Source organism: Protopterus annectens, chromosome 3.part1 (assembly GCF_019279795.1).
Source record: "Protopterus annectens isolate FY-2018-M chromosome 3.part1, PAN1.0, whole genome shotgun sequence".
Lineage (NCBI taxonomy): Eukaryota > Metazoa > Chordata > Ceratodontiformes > Protopteridae > Protopterus > Protopterus annectens.
This window is the reverse complement of record NC_056732.1, coordinates 1392536855-1392557077: the sequence shown is the minus strand read 5'-3', so window position 1 is coordinate 1392557077 and position 20223 is coordinate 1392536855. Positions and strand designations below refer to the sequence as shown.

Sequence of the window (20223 nt, the reverse complement as noted above, 5' to 3'; positions counted from 1 at the left end):
AAGAGACCAGATGGAAGGGAAGTAAGGCCAGGTGTTTAGGAAACAGGTTCAGATTGTTCTATCATGGTGTGGATAGCAGGAGAAATGGGGTAGGGGTTATACTAAAGGAACAATATGCCAAGAGTGTTTTAGACGTGAAGAGAGTGTCTGACAGAGTGATGTTTATGAAGCTCGAAATTGATGATGTAATGATGAATGTTGTTAGTGCATATGCTCCACAAGTTGGGTGTGCGATGGATGAGAAAGAGAAATTTTGGAGCGAGTTGGATGAAGTTGTGGTGAGTGTACCCAAGGGTGAGAGACTAGTGATTGGAGCAGACTTTAATGGGCATGCTGGTGAAGTGAACAGAGGGGATGAGGAAGTGATGGGTAGATATGGTGTTAAGGAGAGGAATGCAGAAGGTCAGATGATTGTGTATTTTGCGAAAAGGATGGACATGGATGTGTTGAATAAGTACTTTAAGAAGAGGGAGGAGCATAGTGTGGTGAATACGTATTTTAAGAAGAGGGAGGAGCATAGTGTGACGTACAAGAGTGGAGGAAGATGCACACAGGTGGATTATATCCAATGTAGGAGGGCCAGTCTGAAGGAGATTGGAGACTGTAAAGTGGTGGCGGGGAAAGTGTAGTTAAGCAGCATAGAATGGTGGTCTGTAGGATGACGTTGGTGATCAAGAAGAGGAGGAGGAGGAGTGTGAAAGCAGTGCCAAGGACTAAATGGTGGAAGTTAAAAAAGGGTGATTGTGAAGTGGAGTTTAGGGAAGAGTTAAGACAGGCACTGGGAGGCAGTGGAGAGTTACCGAATAGCTGGGTAACTACAGCAGAACTAGTAAGGGAGACTGCTAGAAAGGTGCTTGGTGTGACATCTGGACAGAGGAAGGAGGACAAGGAGACCTGGTGGTGGAATGAGGAAGTACAGGAGAGTATACAGAGGAAGAGGCTGGTGAAGAAGAAGTGGGATTGTCAAAGAGATGACGAAAGTAGACATGAGTATAAGGAGATGAGGTGCATGGCAAAGAGAGAGGTGGTGAAAGCTAAGGAAAAGGGTATGGAGAGTTGTATGAGAGATTGGACACTAAAGAGGGAGGAAAAGGACCTGTACCAATTGGCTAGACAGAGGGACAGAGCTGGGAAAGATGTGCAGCAAGTAAGGGTGATAAAGGATAGTGAGGGAAAGGTACTCACAAGAGAGGAGAGTGTGTTGAGTAGATGGAAAGAGTATTTTGAGAGGCTGATGAATGAAGAGAATGAGAGAGAGAGAAGGTTAGATGATGTGGGGATAGTGAATCAGGAAGTGAAACAGATTAGCAAGGAGAAAGTAAGGACAGCTATGAAGAGGATGAAGAATGGAAAGGCTGTTGGCCCAGATGACATTCCAATGGAAGCATGGAGGTGCTTAGGAGAAATGGCAGTGGAATTTTTAACTAGATTGTTTAATGAAATTTTGGAAAGTCAGAGGATGCCTGAGGAGTGCAGAAAAAGTGTTTTGGTACCTATCTTTAAGAATAAGGGTGATGTGCAGAGTTGCAGTAACTACAGAGGGATAAAATTGATCAGTCACAGCTTGACGTTATGGGAGAGAGTAGTAGAAGCTAGGTTAAGAAGGGAGGTGATGATTAGTGATCAGCAGTATGGTTTCATGCCAGGAAAGAACAGTACAGATGTGATGTTTGCTCTGAGAGTGTTATTGGAGAAATACAGAGAAGATCAGAAGGAGTTGCATTGTGTCTTTGTATACTTGGAGAAAGCATATGACAGGGTGCCTAGAGAAGAGTTTTGGTATTGTATGAGGAAGTCGGGAGTGGCAGAGAAGTATGTAAGAGTGGTACAGGATATGTACAAGGGTAGTGTGACAGTGGTGAGGACTGCAGTGGGAGTGACAGATCCATTTAAGGTGGAGGTGGGATTACATCAAGGATCAGCTCTGAGTCCTTTCTTATTTGCAGTGGTGATGGACAGGTTGACAGATGAGATCAGACAGGAGGCCCCGTGTACTATGATGTTTGCAGATGATATTGTGATCTGTAGTGAGAGTAGGAATTAGGTTGAGGAAACTCTGGAGAGGTGGAGATATGCTCTAGAGAGCAGAGGAATGAAGGTCAGCAGGGCTATGACAGAATATATGTGTGTAAATGAGAGGGAGGGTAGAGGAATGGTGAGGATGCAGGGAGTAGAGCTGGTAAAGGTGGATGAGTTTAAGTACTTGGGATCAACAGTTCAGATTAATGGTGAATGTGGAAGAGAGGTAAAGAAGAGAGTACAGGCAGGGTGGAATGGGTGGAGAAGAGTGTCAGGAGTGATTTGTGACAGACGGGTACCAGTAAGAGTGAAAGGGAAGGTCTACAAGACAGTAGTTAGACCAGCTATGTTATATGGGTTGGAGACAGTGGCATTGACAAAAAGGCAGGAGTCAGAGCTGGATGTGGCAGAGTTAAAGATGTTAAGATTTGCACTCAGTGTGACTAGGATGGATAGGATTAGGAATCAGTATATTAGAGGGTCAGCTCATGTTGGACAGTTTGGAGACAAAGCAAGAGAGACAAGATTGCGTTGTTCTGGACATGTGCTGAGGAGGGATGATGGGTATATTGGGAAAAAGATGCTAAGGATGGAGCTGCCAGGTAAGAGGAAAAGAGGAAGGCCTAAGATAAGGTTTATGGACATGGTGAGAGAGGACATGCAGGCGGTTGGTGTGACAGAGCAAGATGCAGAGGATAGGAAGAAATGGAAAGAGATGATCCGCTGTGGCGACCCCTAACGGGAAAAGCCAAAAAATTATGACTATGAAGATGGCCCCTGCAGTTTGAAAAATCCTTATTGGAGCACTAAAAGATTCTAAATGCTAACGCCCTTGTACTTTGAGAGACCACTTAAGAACCTTTATGATCAGTCTGGTGTAAGGAACCATACATATTGTGGAAGCCATCAGTTCTAGTGCTTAAAAACAAACAGTGGATCAGGCCAGTTTAGTGAAGATTACCTGTAGGACAGTAACATTTTATTAAAAATAATATTTTCCATTGAATGATATGCATGGCAAGTCAGGATATTCAGTGTGCAACCAATAAATGTTATAAACTGAAAAAGCACCATGTGAGACTTTGCAAGAGTGAGTATTATGACTGAAGACTAAAAAGAGAATAAGAAGGAAATCCGTGTGGGCAAGCGTACTCTCCATGAATGGAACTGCTAGGAGCTAGTCTTCCAGCTACAGAAAGACCCTAGAATACTAGAGTCACAGACCTGCTGCAACTGCAAACATGTACTTGGTGAAAATCCAAACACTGTGGTGAGACTGAATGACAGCAATCTGAAGTAAACATGAGTGCCTCCTATGCAGAAGCGAAAAATGCTGCTGGACTACTTTTTGGCATGCACATATGCATGCCAAAGACCCAGAGAGCACATCCAGTCAATTTCAATCAGATATAGAAGGAAGGGCTGCACTATGCAACATCTGAAAGGTGTGCTAGAAATTATATTGTTTTATATTGTTCAAACTGAGAATGAGCCTGGGCCCCTGATTCTTTTTTTGGATGGTCTAATTTGCAATACAGCTAGAAGCTTCCAGTTGGGGTGGTAGCTTGGCCTTAATAACCTTATACAATCATTGACTTCTCAAGGTTTTGGCCAGTTCATCTAGCAAGTCTGTGTGGATTTGTTGCATAAGCATAAGGTAGTTAGTACCTTCAGGGATAAGGTAGAACACGTACACACTCACCTCCCTAATCTGTTCAAGGAATGGGACTCCTTGTTTGGTGGATAAACACATCGAAGTGGGGCTCTGAAGCCTTCTTACATGCAACAGCAACCATGATTAAATCCATCAGTGAGTTCTCTGACCAGCTGAGATAGTTCTTGTGAGATGGATTTTGCATGGGTATTTTAGAAGTGCAGCCACCACATCTGGGCTCTCCCAGGCATCAACTAGAAAGTACAGTCAAGTAAGTAAATATACCACAACAAGATATGTTCTAATAGATCACTTATGCAGTAGCCTAAGCTATTTGGGTTATATCTAGACAAGGATATGACCAACCAGCCAGCTTTTCAAAGCTTAAGGGCACCTTCTATGTGTTCTAGCTGCCACGTGCTCCACATGAAAAGAGTTAGTTTCTTTCCCCAAGAAGGAAGGGAATACACTTGAAAGGGAAACAAATGCTAAGAAATGTAAAATAAGAGCAACTATACAACAGTATGGGCAACCACACCTTGGCAATAAAAATAGCAGCTACAGAAGGTGGGCTGGTGGGAGGGGATGGCTACTGCAACAATGATCTATTACAATATTCCAGTGATAGTAAGTTTACTTACAAATTGTACTATGTTTGACATTATAAAACTGTTGCAGTAGCTTAAGCTATTTTGGGAGACCATCATAACTTTGAAAAAAAGGAGAGGAGGAAGAAATTAAGATTCCAGGAGCCCCTGGAGAATATTTTAGCAAAGCCTGTTCTAGACATGGAACAGGAATCCAGTTTGAAATGCTATGTAAAGGTGTGTAGAGAAGACCAAGCTTTTTGCCCCTAGAATACTTTTAGAGTTTACTCGTTTCTAGAATGCCACCAAAAAAGCCAGCGCCCTAGTGCTATGGACCCTAACCTTGTCAGGAAATAGCTTGCTGTTGTGATAATGGCAAAAGGAAATAGCAAGAGACAACCATCTAGAAATATTAAAAAGCATACAAAAGGAGTAAGCATAAATTAAAAGCAGGCTTATTTCATTACATCAACTAGCACATCATCATAATGCCTTTAAAATTTAAATTCAGTACAAAAGGAAATAAAGAAATACATCCAACACCTTCACTAACCAATCAAATGAGACAATTAAATGACATCATAAATTCTACTTAATATTTGTACTGCAAATCATTATTTAAACCATTAGGATATAAAGTATTGCATATGAAAATATATTTAGATCCTAAATGTAATAAAAATATAGCTTTATCTAATAATATATCAATCTTAGGGCAGACGTAATGAAAATTTTCAAACCTCTCTCATTTAAATTATGATTAACAAAATTGCTGCACCACTGAGCAAGAAGTTAAAATATCTCCTTAAAACAGCAGAAAAAAACTTCAAGTTTAACTGCTCTTGTTTTCCCAGCATGAGTCCCAGACTAAAAGTACTGTATCTGAATGAAGTAATTTTCACCACTTCAGGCATCTTACAAACTCTGGAGTAAACCTTAAAACTAATATTATAGATACTGTTGCTCAGAGAAGTGTTTTGTTGTTAGGACATTTCTGGCAATGAGAAGGTGAGAAGGTAGACTAATTGGTCCAGGGAATTTTTATTGATGAAGTCCAAAATGTCTGGGTATACATGTTTGTAGATGTATAATCTCCCACTTTATGGAGGGGTAGTTGAAACCTCCAAGGAGAATCACGAATTTATGATGTAGTACAGGGATGAACAAACCTTCATCTCTTTCTCTGTTTTAGTAACCCTAGAGGGTAATTCCTTAGTCCTTACCTTGTCTTAGGACAACTCTAGCCAGTGTTCAAACTTTTTTAAACCTTTGTGTCAAACTTCAGGTGCTAACCTTGCATCCATCTTGCAAGCATTGTTAGATTCTATTGCAGTTTAACCCTTGCCAGTCTGAGACAAATGCAGTATTGTTTGTATCATCTATCAAATTGCACACACTGTTTAAGTCCATTGGTATGTGTGACACTGACAGTGAAAAAAAAGAAGCATTCCTAGCACAGAATTGTGTTCTGTACCACTGTCTTTTTTCGGCTTTTCCTGGTTAGGGGTTGCCACAGCGGAAATCTGTCCTGCTAATGACTGGCTGTGGATTTTTATGGTGCCAAGCTGCCAGCCTGATGCCCAACCTTCAAAGAAGACACACCCATTTATGCACGCACCTATCTGCATGTCTTTAAACATCACTCGATCGCGGGGAGGACATGCAGACTCCAACCAGAAGGCGCTCCAGCCGAGAATTGAAAGGGAGAACCTCTTGCTGTGAGGCGACAACGCTAACCACTGCACCTCCATGACATCTGTACCACTAATAGTTTTAATTCATGGAAATCTCCACAGCTCTCCTTTTTGTCAGTCAAATAAATTCTAGTTGACTGCACCATATGTGCTTATTACCTATTAATGTCCACAATAGGCGGTTACCATTATCCTAGCCTTCAACATTTTAAGCTTGATATTAAGTTACTGTTTTGGCATCTGTAACAATGTATTCACCTTTTTGCAGTTCATTCTTGTTGTTTTGCTTTCAACATTCCTTTATCTCGTCCTCTCTTGTTGACCTTTTGTGTCCATTATATTCCTGCCTCTCTTTTAGCCAGGCAAAGTCTAACACCAACACATCTAGTCCGCCTAAAAATATATTTTGTATGTGTTTGTGTTGTCTTCCAGTTCTGCTGTGGCCTTTTTTTTTTACTTATAAAGGGCAACTTTAAACATTTTACTGTCATTCTCAATATATAAATTTGAAAATGAGTCACTGGATCAAATATGGATATTTTGAACATATAATGCAATATAAGAAGGTTATATTATTTAGAAAAAATACAGTAGAATAGCTTTTACCTTGCAGGCATATGCAGGGAAGTAGTCCAAGCACCACATTTCATTAAGGGACATGTATGATGAAAATGACATGGTGCCGTTGTTGCCACATGGGGATCCAGTGCTGTATTCACACTGCAATACTTAAGATTTGAATAGAATGGCCCCATAATAGAAGATGCTGGGTGAGTAACTGGAATGATCTGAAAAGATGCAATTTCAAATTAGATGAAGCTATGCAAATAAACATAAACACATTTTAAACAGTAAAGCGTTTTAATTATGAACAAACATATTAATTTTAAGGAATACTTAAAATATTTGGCTATCTTTGCTAGGCATTTACTTGTCTCTCATGAAATTGCTAATTTATATGAAATATTTTGGTAATGTCAATAAATGTAGTTAATACACCTTTATAAATAGGTACCACCATCACTCGTTTCCACTCTACCGGAACAAAAGCCTTCTTTAAAAAGCAACCAAAAGAGTAACTAGTACTTCAACCAAACAGTTCCTCATAGAACAAATTAGAAAATTAGAAATAACTCCTTCTACTAGTGCTTTCTTCATGAATCAGGGCTAAAGGCAGGACAAGAGATAGATTTATGCTCAAAGTTCAAAGACTCCCTCATATCATGTTTGGAATATATACAGGAAAATAATTAAAAATAATGATCATCTCAGCTGGCAATGTCATAGATTTATTTTTATATAGTATAGGTTGAGCTGGACAAGTCTTTTTTGTTAGTGTGTGTGTGTCTTTCGGCTTTTCCCTGTTAGGGGTCGCCACAGTGGAACTCCGGTCCGCTAATGATTGGCAGCAGATTTTTACGTGCCGAGTTGCCAGCTCTGACGCACAACCTTCAAAGAAGGTACGCCCATTCATGCATGTCTCCACACAGAAGACGCTCTAGCTGAGAATCGAACAGGACAACGTCTTTCTGTGGATCAGCTTTTGAAAGCTGTTCAGTATTCATTTCCTTGGCCCCATTCATGCATGTCTCCACACAGAAGGCGACAGCTGACTACCACAACACTACAACGCTTTCTGTGGATCAGCTTTCATGGGAAGAGAGAGAGGGTAACCTGGGCTTTTGAAAGCTGTTCAGTATTCATTTCCCTTGGCAGATAACCCAAATGCCCATTCATGCATGTCTCCACACAGAAGACGCTCTAGCTGAGAATCGAACAGGACAACATCTTACTGTGAGGCGACAACGCTACCGCAGCACCACCACAAATTTGCATAAAGTACAGTAGTGCAAGTTCCACTTACCTGTAACAATAACTGTTCGTAGAACACACACTGACTTTCTGGCATATAGATAGTAGTGCGCTGGTACCCTCTGTCATTCTGGCAGTCTGTCAAAGTTCAGATCTCCTCCCACTGCCTATTTGTGAGGGTGAAGAACCAATCACCTGGCAAACCAGGATAGCCCCTCACATTCACAGAGTGGATTGTTTCAGTTTTCTAGGGTCCGACAGATAGACTAGATGGAAATACTAGCTTTGTAAACAACTACTATTCCAAGCCAAACTCCATATACATGTGTATACACACACACTATATACACTCAACAAAAGGGGGAAGGAGGAAGGAAGAATGACCGTACAAATATATATATATATATATATATATATATATATATATATATATATATATATATATGGGATCTGGACACATGCTCGACAAGCATATGTCCAAATCACAAAACATCGAACACACATACACGAAAGCGCTTAACATCGACAAGCGCTTCCATGTATGAGTGCCTGTTTCGTAGCTCAGACTACAGTGCCAGTAAGGGAAAATTCCCTTTTCCCCACTGTAGTGCGATCTTGGAGTGAGAATAATAAAGTAAGGAGGGTGCAGGGGGGCGAAGCCCCCCCTGCAGAAATGTAGATTTTTTTTTTTTGAACTACACATTCACGGAAGCGCTTTTCAATGTTAAGCGCTTTCGTGTATGTTTGTTAGATGTTTTGTGATTCGGACATATGCTAGTCGAGCATGTGTCCTAGACCCATATACATATATATATATATATATATATATATATACATAGTTGTTATTTATGATGTTTTTAGTGATCATGTTGTTATTATTAAATATTTCTGGAACTATTTACTCAAATTCAAGGAATTTAATAAAAGTTTGTGTACAACTCCTATGATTTCATGTAGAAAAATAGGAGCATTAAAGATATTATTGTACATAGTAAATTTATGAGACCACTGAACTGCTTATATAGGCGACCTATATTAAGGGATACATCTCAGTGTGAGGGATGTTCCAGTTGTAAATATGTTGTTAGAAGTTTTGATAAGATTAATGGAACTTTTTTCAACCAAGTGGAAAATATTGCCAGAGCACGGAAGGTATTATTTATGCCCTGAGGTGTACCTGCAGTCTGTTCTATAAAGGAGAGAGCAAGAGACTTTTTAAGGTCAGATTGCAGGAACATGTCAAGGACATTAGGAATAAAAAAGTTACAAGTCCATTGGCTATGCATTTTAAATTGCGTCATGGCAGTAATCCTGAAACTTTAAGATGTGCTATTTTAGAGCAAATTATTTTACATGATGAAAGTTTGGATATAAAAAGAAAGTTACTTTATAAAGAAAATGTTTTTCTTTTGAGGTGTAGAACATTGAGCCCCCCCCCACCCCCAAGGCTTGAATGTTGAGTGCAATTGGAAATTTTTAATTTAGTATAATTTAATTTAGTTTGTTTAATTAGTTGGGTGTGTTTTATTAATGAAAAATAAGGTGTGTGATTTCTTGGTTTATAGTCTTTGATGGCAGTTGTTTGCCGATGAGCTAGAGTTTCTTCAATAAAAAATTTGGATATACAGGCCTTTTGTTGTTTTATATAGGTAGTTATATGCTGCTAGTCTCTCTCCTACTGGCAGTCTGTCAAAGCTCAGAACTCCTCCCACTGCCTATTTGTGAGGGTGAAGAACCAATCACCTGGCAAACCAGGATGGAACTTCACATTCACAGAGAGGGCCGTTTCAGTCTTCTAGGATCTAACAGATAGAGTTGATGGAAACATACGCACGTGTAGACATGCACACACACACACCAAAAAAGTCTTCTGAACTACTATATACTGTCAAAAAAAGAGAGGGTGATTCCAGTAAGGCAGGGTGCTGTATGAACATCTGCTGTTACAGATAAATGGAACTTAAGCAACTGTACTATATTCAACAAGAACACTGCCTTACTTACATACAAGTAAATTCCCAAAGTTTGTCCATCCTGGTAGGAGGAAAGATAAGGGTCCAGGAGTCCCTTGAGCATGGTCCTTATGAAGCCTTTTCTGGATCTAAAAAAAACATCCAGTTTGTAGTGCTTTATGAAGGTATGGACAGATGACCAAGTTGCTACCTATACAAAACTTCTAGAGTTCACTTCTTTCCAGTATGCCACTTAAGAGAAAAATGTCCTAGTGGAATATGCCTTTACCTTGTTTGGATTTACCTTTCCATGGTGGGCGCAACAAAAGCAATATCAGAGGACAACCAATGTGGTTGGTCTTTCTTTGAACCCCCCCCCCCCCAAAAAAAAAGGCCTTTCAGACTTCCTAAAGGGCTTTGTTCTTTCAGGGTAATACCTGACCTGTCTATACAAATTCAAAGTTTGAAGCATCCTCTTTCCGTTATTGTTAGGTTCTGGAAAGAATACAGGGAGATTAACAGACTGATTGATGGTGAATTCTGAAACCACTTTTGGCATGTAAAAAGGATTAGTGTGTAACGCAATGCTATCCTTTTGAAAAATCAAATAAGATTCTCCAACCATGAGAGTTTGCAGCTCAGAAATAATTTGTCTTACAAATGCCAGAGCAATAAGCAAAATAGTTTTCCACATTAAGGACTTGAGAATAGCTTGAGCTGCCAGTTCAAAGGGAGGTAAGGTCAATTTTTCAAGAGCATAATTTAGGTCCCACAAAGGAAGAATTTGCTTACAAGGGGATCTCTTGTGCAATACTCCTTTTATGAACCGTTTTCCCAAAAGAGAAGGAGAAAGTGAAGGATCCATTGCCTGACAAGCAGAGATGGCCCTAAATGCACCTCAATGGAAGTCTGCAGTAAGCCATCTGGAATCAGCTGACACAAATATTTTCATTACCAGAGAGATACTAACCTCATTGGACCCTCTACTTCCATTTAGGCACAACTTAGAAAACCTCATCCATTTGTAAACTTAATATTGTCTAGTAGCAGGTTTTCTGGCTTCATTCATTACCTGCTGCACATCCTCATGAAAAAAGTGCATAAATGGAGTCAAGAATGAATTACTCAGGCTGTTAATTGAAGTTTCACCAATTTAGGATGCACCAGTCACCCCTGAGACTGTGTGAGCAGATCCATCATGTGAGGAAGCCTGTGGTAATTGCCCTTGGCCAGTACTATTAACAGGAAGTACTAAGGTTGTTTGGGCTAATGGGGGGGGGGTCACCACAAATGATCTTTGGAATTTATCTTTGAACTTTTAGAAGTACCACTTGAATCAGGGGAAAGGGTAGAAACAAATACAGGACCTTCCTGTCCAAGTGAACACAAATGCATCTGTCCTTCAAGCATGGCTGCATGAATATCTGGAACAGAATTTCTCCAGCTGTCTGATTTGAAAGTAGGTAAACAGATCTATTTGAGGCATTCCCCACATTTGGACTAGGTTCTGGACTGCCACTACCTTGAGTTGCCACTCTTGTTGGTGTCCAGGATCTGCTTAATCCAGCTGCCACAATATCTGTGGTAAACATATGCATATTCAGAATATTTCTAAATTCTGGTGTAATGTCATTTTTAAGGATTGCTTCTGTCTTTCAGGTTGCATTTTTTAACTGCTAGCTTGTGCTTTCCTCCATGAAAGGCAGTTAAAATTTTTGATTATTCAAGTGCTTAGTGAAAAAATTCACTCTACACATGTTATGTACAATAATGAATACTGATATTTTTAGAGTCTGATTATGCAATGTTATCAGGTCGGTCTCCTTTTGTCTTTTACTTCATACCTATAAACTCACATTTCTACTTCAGGATGTGGAGTTAGAGAAAATAATAACAAAGGGTCCTTCTATTTCCTATAAAAATGGAAAAAGTTTAGAACATTTTTTCAGTTTCCAGTTATTTTTTATGCCTAATGAGACTTTTTATGTAACTCCTGTCCTGAAGGGCACATACCCTTGTGGTGGTTGTTCTATATGTTCCTTTATTGTTACAAGTTTAAGGAAAATAATGGTACCAAGTTTTTACCTGCTGGCAGTTTTTTCTGCAATAGTGAAGGGGTAGTGTATGTTCTTAAATGTCCCTGTACGAAAATTGAAAATAAAAACACAGGAAGATATAAGAGATATAAAACAGCAAAACTGAAAGTTATATTGCTATGAATTTTAAAACAGTACATAATGGTGATTATTCTGTGTTGGCAGTCTCTGTTTTAGAACAAGTTTTTATGAAAATTGGTGAAGTATGTGATATTAAGGATAAGCTTCTTTATAAGGAATCTATTTTAAAATTTAATACTATTGTACCTGTAGGTTTAAATTTAGAGATTAATTAGAAAATTATTATATAATTGAATAATTAATTAATGAATGGTGTTATAAAAAAGGCTTGTGAAGTGTTATGTATTTGTATTACTCCTGGAAGGCTGAGAGCCGAGGCACTAGGGTTCTTTAATAAATCTGCGTTTGTATTGTGGCCAGTTATGGATTCTTTATTTGCTGCCTTTCTTCAAGTTGTTGAATACATTTTTTGGGTGTACCATGGCCACGGATCCATCCTGCAATTTTCCAAGTGTCTTAAGGGAAGATTCAACAGTGATGCAGACTTCTTCTCAGAGAACCCAAACAACCTTGGATAATTATGTTGCTCAGGGTGTCTCTTCTGCCAATGGACATTCGAATACTAATGTGAGTGGAAGCTTTACTAGTTATATGGAAAAGTTGATGGGAGAGAAACACATGAAGATTGGTGTCAAAGGAAAAATATACTTTAAAAATGATCAAAACACGGTAGGTTCAGGTTAAGGCACTTTAATCTTGCAGCAAGGAGACAAAAACGTGCTAATACAGAGTTTAACTAGAAACAGGAAATACTTTCATTTTTATACACTTTCTAATAAGACATTGCCTACCAAGCTGACGTAACAAATCACAAGTCTTTTCATCATCATTTATTAACAATTAGTCTCATGAATTTCTGCTGATTTATCAATTTTTGTGAGAAACTTCCTAAGGAAAACAACGTGGCCTTGGTTACCACCATTCAAGGTACTATGGTTAATTCAAGCACAAATCTAGCAGTTCATTTCTCTAATAATCCTTTGTCTACATTATCTCTAAGCTACTGCAGCTGTACATGTCCTCATACTTCTAACAGAGCTGATTGTTTAGAATTGTTACATTTACAGGATATAGCATTGTTCATTCATTCTCTCCTGACCTAGCAGATAAGCACCTGCTTCTACATTAGCAAAAGGCATAATCACGAATATTGCTGTGCTAGCAATTACTAGGTCAAAGGGCATCTTGCAAGTTTCAGAAAGCACACTGCAGTTTCAAAAAGCATCTTTTCAGTCTCATATGAAACTCAATTTATATATAAAACAGTGCATATAAAATAGAATGAAAAATGTGTTAACTTATTTAGCTTCTAATTAGCATTAAGCATACACAAATGAATACATATTTTTCTGACATTTCCCCCTGTTAATACTTTTTAATTCCATTTTCAAAAAGAATAACAGTTTGCTTCTTTTCCTAACCTCTTCCATTCAGGATTTGCAGTTAAGAAAGTCATTCAGTTTAAACTTTATGAAAGTGTTTCACATTCTAGCAGCTCTTCAAATTCAGTACTCTGATACATAGTCTCAGAAACTGATATATCTGTAAATTCTTTGATTAATTTCTTCATGCAGGGGATTCCACAACAAACACAAACTCCTATCAGGAGTAGTCCCACACCAATGGCAATCAAGATGTTCATTAGGATGGAACCCCACCCCCCCGAACAAATTCTGGAAAAAGTCTGTCAGAGGGTTTGGGCCTGGTTTAGTCATGGCCGACACTTGCTGAATCACCTCAAGGTGGTCATTAATCTCATTCTGATGATCTGGTATAAATGCACAGCATTCTTCTTTGATTAAAGCACACGTTCCACCCCTCGCTGCTAGGGTGAAGTCAAGAGCCATTCGGTTCTGGAGCACTACAGTTCTCATAGCATTCAGTTCATCAGTTATCAGTTCAAGAGCAGAGAAAGTTGCATTACTCATCACTTCAAGAAGTTTAGACAGTTTTCGCAGCTCCCAAATCGATTTAACTGTGCCATATGCAGGTAATATGCCTGCCCACGATATAACAGCATTACTCAAGTCCATGTGCGTATGTTTGGTACCCACAGTATGATGGTCTTTCCAGCCCACCTTGATCTGTCCCATTGGATTTTCAGGCTTCTTAACAGTTTTCTTGGTCACATCTCGGGTATTTTGAATATTTCCCTGAGGCAAGACTGCAGTGTGTCGTATGGCCGGGACCAGGTACCCCAAAAAACAACTGCCGGACCAATTCTCAGGTAACCATTTATATGCTTTTTTACCACACACAAAATAACAATCCTCTACTTTAGTAGTTACTTTGTTATGAAATGACTGCCCTGCATGAAACATTTTCCTATCTATTACAGATAACTGTTTAAAAAGTACAGGATTATGTTGCACTTGATCAAGAGTCTTATGCATGGATTTAAGAAATGAGTCATAATCTGAACTACAAGTTCCACCCAGATTGTTTGCTTTGGTATAACATTTATATTGTACAGTCACATTACACTTGCTCCAACCCACTTGTATTGTGTCATTCTTGTAAAAACATACAATTCCTTTTTGTGTCACAGGCAAATACAGTGCTACCTTATCATATGCTTTAATAGATACTGTGTCAAAAACCAGATTCTCCCAGGTCTCATTGACCCCTAGGGGGATAGCAGTCATTAATAACCCCCCCGTATGCTGTTGGTATGGCTGTGCAGATCCAGAAGTTCGAAACATTAAAAGTCTCAGCATACACACGTGTAATTGCCTGATAAGTGTTAAAGTTCGGGTGCCAGTCTATGTTTGGTTCATCACGCTTAATCAGTTCAACTTTTGTGGCAGGAGAAAGGAAAGGCCACAACAAAAAGAACAATGTTATTAGCATAGCTATCAAAATAATCATGCAAGTTTTTTGTTCAGTGTCTCTATTCGCAATATACCTGGTCATTTTGTTCTCGTTGTACAACAGTAACAAGGTTTTTGTCCAGTTCAAAGTTCTTAACCAGTTTACAGTGTGTCAAATGAATCCAGGATGCTCGCTCCGTGATCTTGACTGCAGTGGGTGTCGACAGTAGTACCTGGTACGGCCCTTCCCACTTTGGAGAACTCCAATTTTTTCTCTTCACTATCTTCACCCAGACCCAGGTGCCTGGGGCTACTGCTGCTTCTGATTTCGTTTGCTCTTTATCTGAAACAGACTTTAACTATAAAAGTTTGTTATTCAAAAATTGCCTCATATACTCTGCAAGTGAACTGTCTGCCTCCTGCTCTGCAGACATGAGAGGTTTCCATTGAGGTGTATAATATGCCCTCCCAAACAAAACTTCAAAAGGAGTCAATCCTTTTGCATTTGGAACAGTTCTCATGCTTAACAGTGCCAGAGGTAAACAGTGCACCCAGTTCATTTGTGTCTCACTAATCAATTTCCTAGGTTTACTCTTCAACACCCCATTATGCCTCTCTACTAATCCTGCAGATTGGGGGTGGTATGCACAGTGGTTTTTCAATGATATCCCGAAATAGCGACTAAGTTGTTGTATTGTTTGGTTTTCAAAATGTGTGCCATTATCACTATAAATCTTTTCCGGTATGCCAAATCTAGGTATAATTTCTTTAACAAGGACATTTGCAACAGTAGCTGCATCTGGATTTTTAGTTGGAAAAGCTTCCACCCATTTGGAAAACATATCTATAATGACAAGGCAGTACTTCTTATTTTCACATTTGTTCAGTTCTATAAAATCCATACAAATAGTATGAAATGGATACGGTGGTGTAGGGAAACTCCCTTGCTTAGGTTTCAATGCCCCTTGTGCATGATGCTTGTTACAATGCTGCACAAAAACTTTTTGCGTAATTAGTAAATCCATATGTCGTAAATACTCGATTCACTAACTGTACCATCCCCCCTGTTGAGACATGGCTCTGCCCATGGCTCAACAAAGCTGCATATCTAAACAAGTTAGATGGTAAAATTGGTTTCTTTTCTTTGGAAATGTACAGTCCCTTCTCAAGGATTGCTCCTCGTTTTATCCATTTTTGTTTTTCTACATTTGTAGTAAGTGTCTGCATTGTTTTTAACATTTCTAAATCTAAAATCTCAGAAGGTTGTAATTCTTCACTCAAAAGAAAAACTTCTGAAGCTGAAGCTGCCTGTTTTGCAGCTGTATCAGCCCTCGCATTACCTTTTGAAATTCTATCCTGTTGCTTGGTATGAGCTACGCATTTGCAAATAGCTACTTTCTGAGGTAACTGAATAGAGTCTAACAAATCTAAAATAAATTGCACATGGTTAATTGGTTTACCAGTAGATGTTATCATTCCTCTATTTTTCCACTGTTGTGCAAAAACATGTACAGTAGAAAAAGCATACTGGCTGTCAGTAAAAATATTCACTTTCTTGCCTTTTGCTAAGGCACATGCCCTCATTAAGGCAATCAATTCTGCTGCTTGTACAGATAAGTTGTGTGGTAAAGACTTTGTTTCTAAAATCTCGGTATCAGAAACTACTGCATACGCCACTAGGTTCTGTCCTGTAGGACCCCTCCTGCACGAGCCGTCCACATAGTATGTCACCTCGGCATCATCCAAGGGAACACTATAAGATCTTTTCTAGGTAGTGTATTTTGCTCAATCTCCTGCAGGCAGCAGTGTGGTTTGCCATCTGCAGGGGTTGGGAGCAAGGTTGACGTATTCAAAGTTGTACATCGTTCAATTGTCATATGAGGTTGTTTCAACAGTATAGTCATACAGGAAAGATGTCTAGCAGGAGAAAGATATGCTACTTTTTCTTGCAGTAAAATAATCGCAACTGCATGAGGCACTCTCAATGTGAAAGGGTGGAACAATACTACTGAGGCTGAAGCCTGCACTGCCATTGCAGCTGCAACTACTGCTTGTACACAGTGGGGCAAGGATCACACCACTGGGTCTAGCTGTGATGAATAGTAAGCTATGGGGCGTTGTTTGTCCCCATGCTGTTGTGTTAACACTGATGTCATATATCCTTGCTTACAGTCTACTACAGTTTGGAAAAATCGCTTATGTTAGTTTGGTAATCCTAAAACTAAGGAAGATGCTATCAGTTGTTTCAGTTTGCAGAAAGCTGATTCTGCTTCTGGTGCCCACTGTAATAAATCCTGTGCTGCCATCGGCTTTTTGAATATCAAATTAGTCAGCGGAGCAGATTCCAAAGCATAGTTTGGTATCCAACTCCGACAAAAGTTAGTAGTTCCCAGGAAGGACAACATTTCCTTCTTGATAGTTGGTCTAGGTGCTTGTAATATTGCCGTTTTTCTGTCTTCATCTGATATTCTGCCCTCTTTGGATATTACATATCCCAGGTATTTAACCTGTTTTCTCCAAAGTTGCAGTTTGTTCTTGTTTACCTTGTGTCCTTGAGTAGCTAAAAATTGTAATAATGCTATGGTATCTTCTCTGCATTCTGGCTGGGTGGGGGCTGCCAGCAGAATGTCATCTACGTAAAGTAAAATCTGACTACCTTTCGGTGGGATAAATTCCGCCAGGTTACTTGCCATTTCTTGTGCAAATATCGTTGGACTTTCACAATATCCCTGTGGTAATCTCGTATATGTATACCGTTTCCCCTGAAATGTAAATGCAAACCAATGTTGGCTGTCTGGGTGTATCGGTATCAAGAAAAATGCATTGCTAATATCTACCACAGAAAAGTACTTCTGTTGAGGTTTTAAATCACTCAACAAGGTGTTTGGATCTGGCACCGTTGGTGCCCTAGGTATAACTGCATCATTCACAGCTTGTAAATCTTGGACCATACGCCATTCCCTGTTTGCTTTCCTAACAGGAAATAAGGGTGTATTACATGGTGAATTGGGAGATTCTGTTAAGACTCCTTCCTTAAGTAAGGCTGCTATTATAGGTTTGATCCAATCTCTGCATCCTTTCTCAAGGGATACTGTCTTTTCTGAGGTCTAAATGCTGATTTTGGCGTAATAGTAACCGGTCCTGCTGTACGAATAAGTCCTACATCTGATTTCCCTGTTGACCAGAGAGTCTCTGGTATGTCTCGCAAGGCTTTTTCCTCTTCCTCCAGTAAGAGTAATACTCAGCTATCCTCACTTGCCTGTGAGTGCACAGCTGGGTGTGTCTGTGTTATCCAATTCAATTTCTGCTTCTGTACTCCTTGTTCAGAGAGTTCTAACTCTGTCTGTTTTTCCCTCCTTGTGACTTTTCCTCCTAGGTCTGCCCACTTCAAATTTCTATTTTTAGTTAAGCTTACATGTGGCAATCGATTAGATTTGTAAAGTGCTAAAAATTCCTGGGGCAATGAACATCTTATTACACTGTTTCCTTCTGTGTCCCAGTGCAGGTTTCGTAATACTAGCCTATTAGCATGGTTTTTAAACAACTCTTGCTCATATTCTTTATCAGGTCCTGGTCTATTACAGTAATATAGAGTACAATGCAACAAATGCTGTTTGTCAGTGTCAATGGAGGGGAATTTGCTGATGGCTACGTTCATCAGTTCTTCGGTTACTGCCCCTGGACCAGTCGTAACTAAGTCCTGGCTGTACCAATAATATGTCTCACCCTCCGGTCACACTAAAAAAGTATCCATTTGTCGCTGTGCTTCCATACCCTGCATGGTTGGAACTACGGCTATGCCAAATATCTGCATCAAGTCTCTGCCCAAGAGATTTACTGGGCATTTTGCAGAAACAACAATTTTACTTTTCTGGGTCATTCCTGAAACGGGGTCAGTTATTGCTATGTCATGAGAGAGTGGCTCCCGATACAGCTGTCCATTAGCTGATTTCACTAGAATGTAATCTGGTGATTCTGAATCTTCTGGTAGTTTGGAAGGATGTATCAGGGTCCGTGAAGCCCCTGAGTCACACAAAAATTTGACTTCCCTTCCCTCTACAACTTCCGGTTTTGTGTCTGCTAAGTACTGCTCTAGGCTCAATAATGCTAAGTCCAAAATTTCATTTTCTTCATCATCTATGAATTCATGTACATCCTCTATCCCTTCTGTCACATCCTCTACCCTTGCTACCACATTTACGTTTGTCTTTTCCTGTTTATTCTCATCCAATGATTCCTGACTATCATGTAGTCATTCCTCACCCTCCTTATCTTCCATAGTTACTTTCTTATTTTGCCTGCAATCCCTTGCCAAATGTCCCTTTTTCCCGCATTTAAAACATTCACCCCTTTTCTTTCTTTCTTCAAAATCTTCTGGTCGTTTATCAGATTGTTTGTTTCCCTGGGCATTTTTCTTACCCTTCTTCCCAGTTGTACTACAAAGACTTCTGACCCATCTTCTACTGCAAATACTTGAGCTTTCTTTTTCTTTTTGCTATTAAAATGCCTTTCGGCATGTCTAGCATATTCAAGTAATCACTGTAATCTACTTGTACGATGATCTACCATGTGCTTTGTAATAAAGCTGCTAATGGGAGTAATACTGCCTTTTAAGAATGCATTCTTTAGCTGTTGCTCATATGGTGAATCATGTGTTTGATCTTCAGGTACTTGCATTCCACAATGGTTATTAAAACATTCTAATAATTTAGCATAATATCTATCAACAGTTTCACCTTCTTGTTGTATACACTGATTAATGCAAGTCCAATCAGCCCTAGGCTTCCATTTTTCAGAGATTTGGTCTGTCAGACCTTTCACTCTGTTGTCCAGTTCTGCATTACTATGTGGGAGTGGTCTGAGCTCTGCGTCACAGGGATTCCAGTTGCCACTGATCATGTGCCAGTCTGGACCTACAATTTGTCTAACTACTTTTTCTACTTCTTCTCCATTCAAATGGTAACTTAACCTCATGCCCTGTAAGTCTTCTAAGAATTTTCTAAAATTAACTTTCAGATGGGGAATTCCCTCTGTGGCTTTCTGGATATCTTCCGGTGTCCACAGTCTATATACTAGAAGAGTCGGATCCTGTCCTGCCTGTCCTGCCTGTTTATTTGGTACTTCTATGAGTGGACATATTTCTTCCTCACTCATGGCTTGTGAATTTCTATTCATTTCATATAATTCAATATCTCCTCTCAAGTTACGTGTTCGAGACCTAGTCTCGATAGGATCCCTGACAAACGGTTTTGATTTTGCAGGAACAGCTGGGTATAGCGGAGGTGGATCAGCTTGTCCACTCGCTTCATATTCTGGTAAGGGAAGCGGAGGGGGGAGGGGCTGTTGCTATTACCAAGTTATTATCTTCTTTGTCTAAAAACATTGCTTTTGAATTTTTAATCTTTTGTTCCCTACGATTTGCTTCCTCAAGCCACCTGTGTGCCTGAGGGACTCCTAATTGCCGTTGCTTTTTTAGCTGACCTTTCGCGTCTGTTTTAAGTTGTCTGACAAGTTTAAT

At 39.5% G+C, this 20223-nt stretch overlaps 1 protein-coding gene across 1 annotated transcript in view; it reads right to left on the bottom strand.

Moving 5' to 3' along the window:
• LOC122798476 overlaps window positions 1-20223 on the bottom strand; it is an 820137-nt gene that overhangs the window by 664181 nt on the left and 135733 nt on the right. The window contains exon 3 of the mRNA XM_044067429.1: window positions 6561-6742. Coding sequence (XP_043923364.1) covers window positions 6561-6742 — 182 coding nt within the window. The remainder of the gene's footprint in view (window positions 1-6560; window positions 6743-20223) is intronic.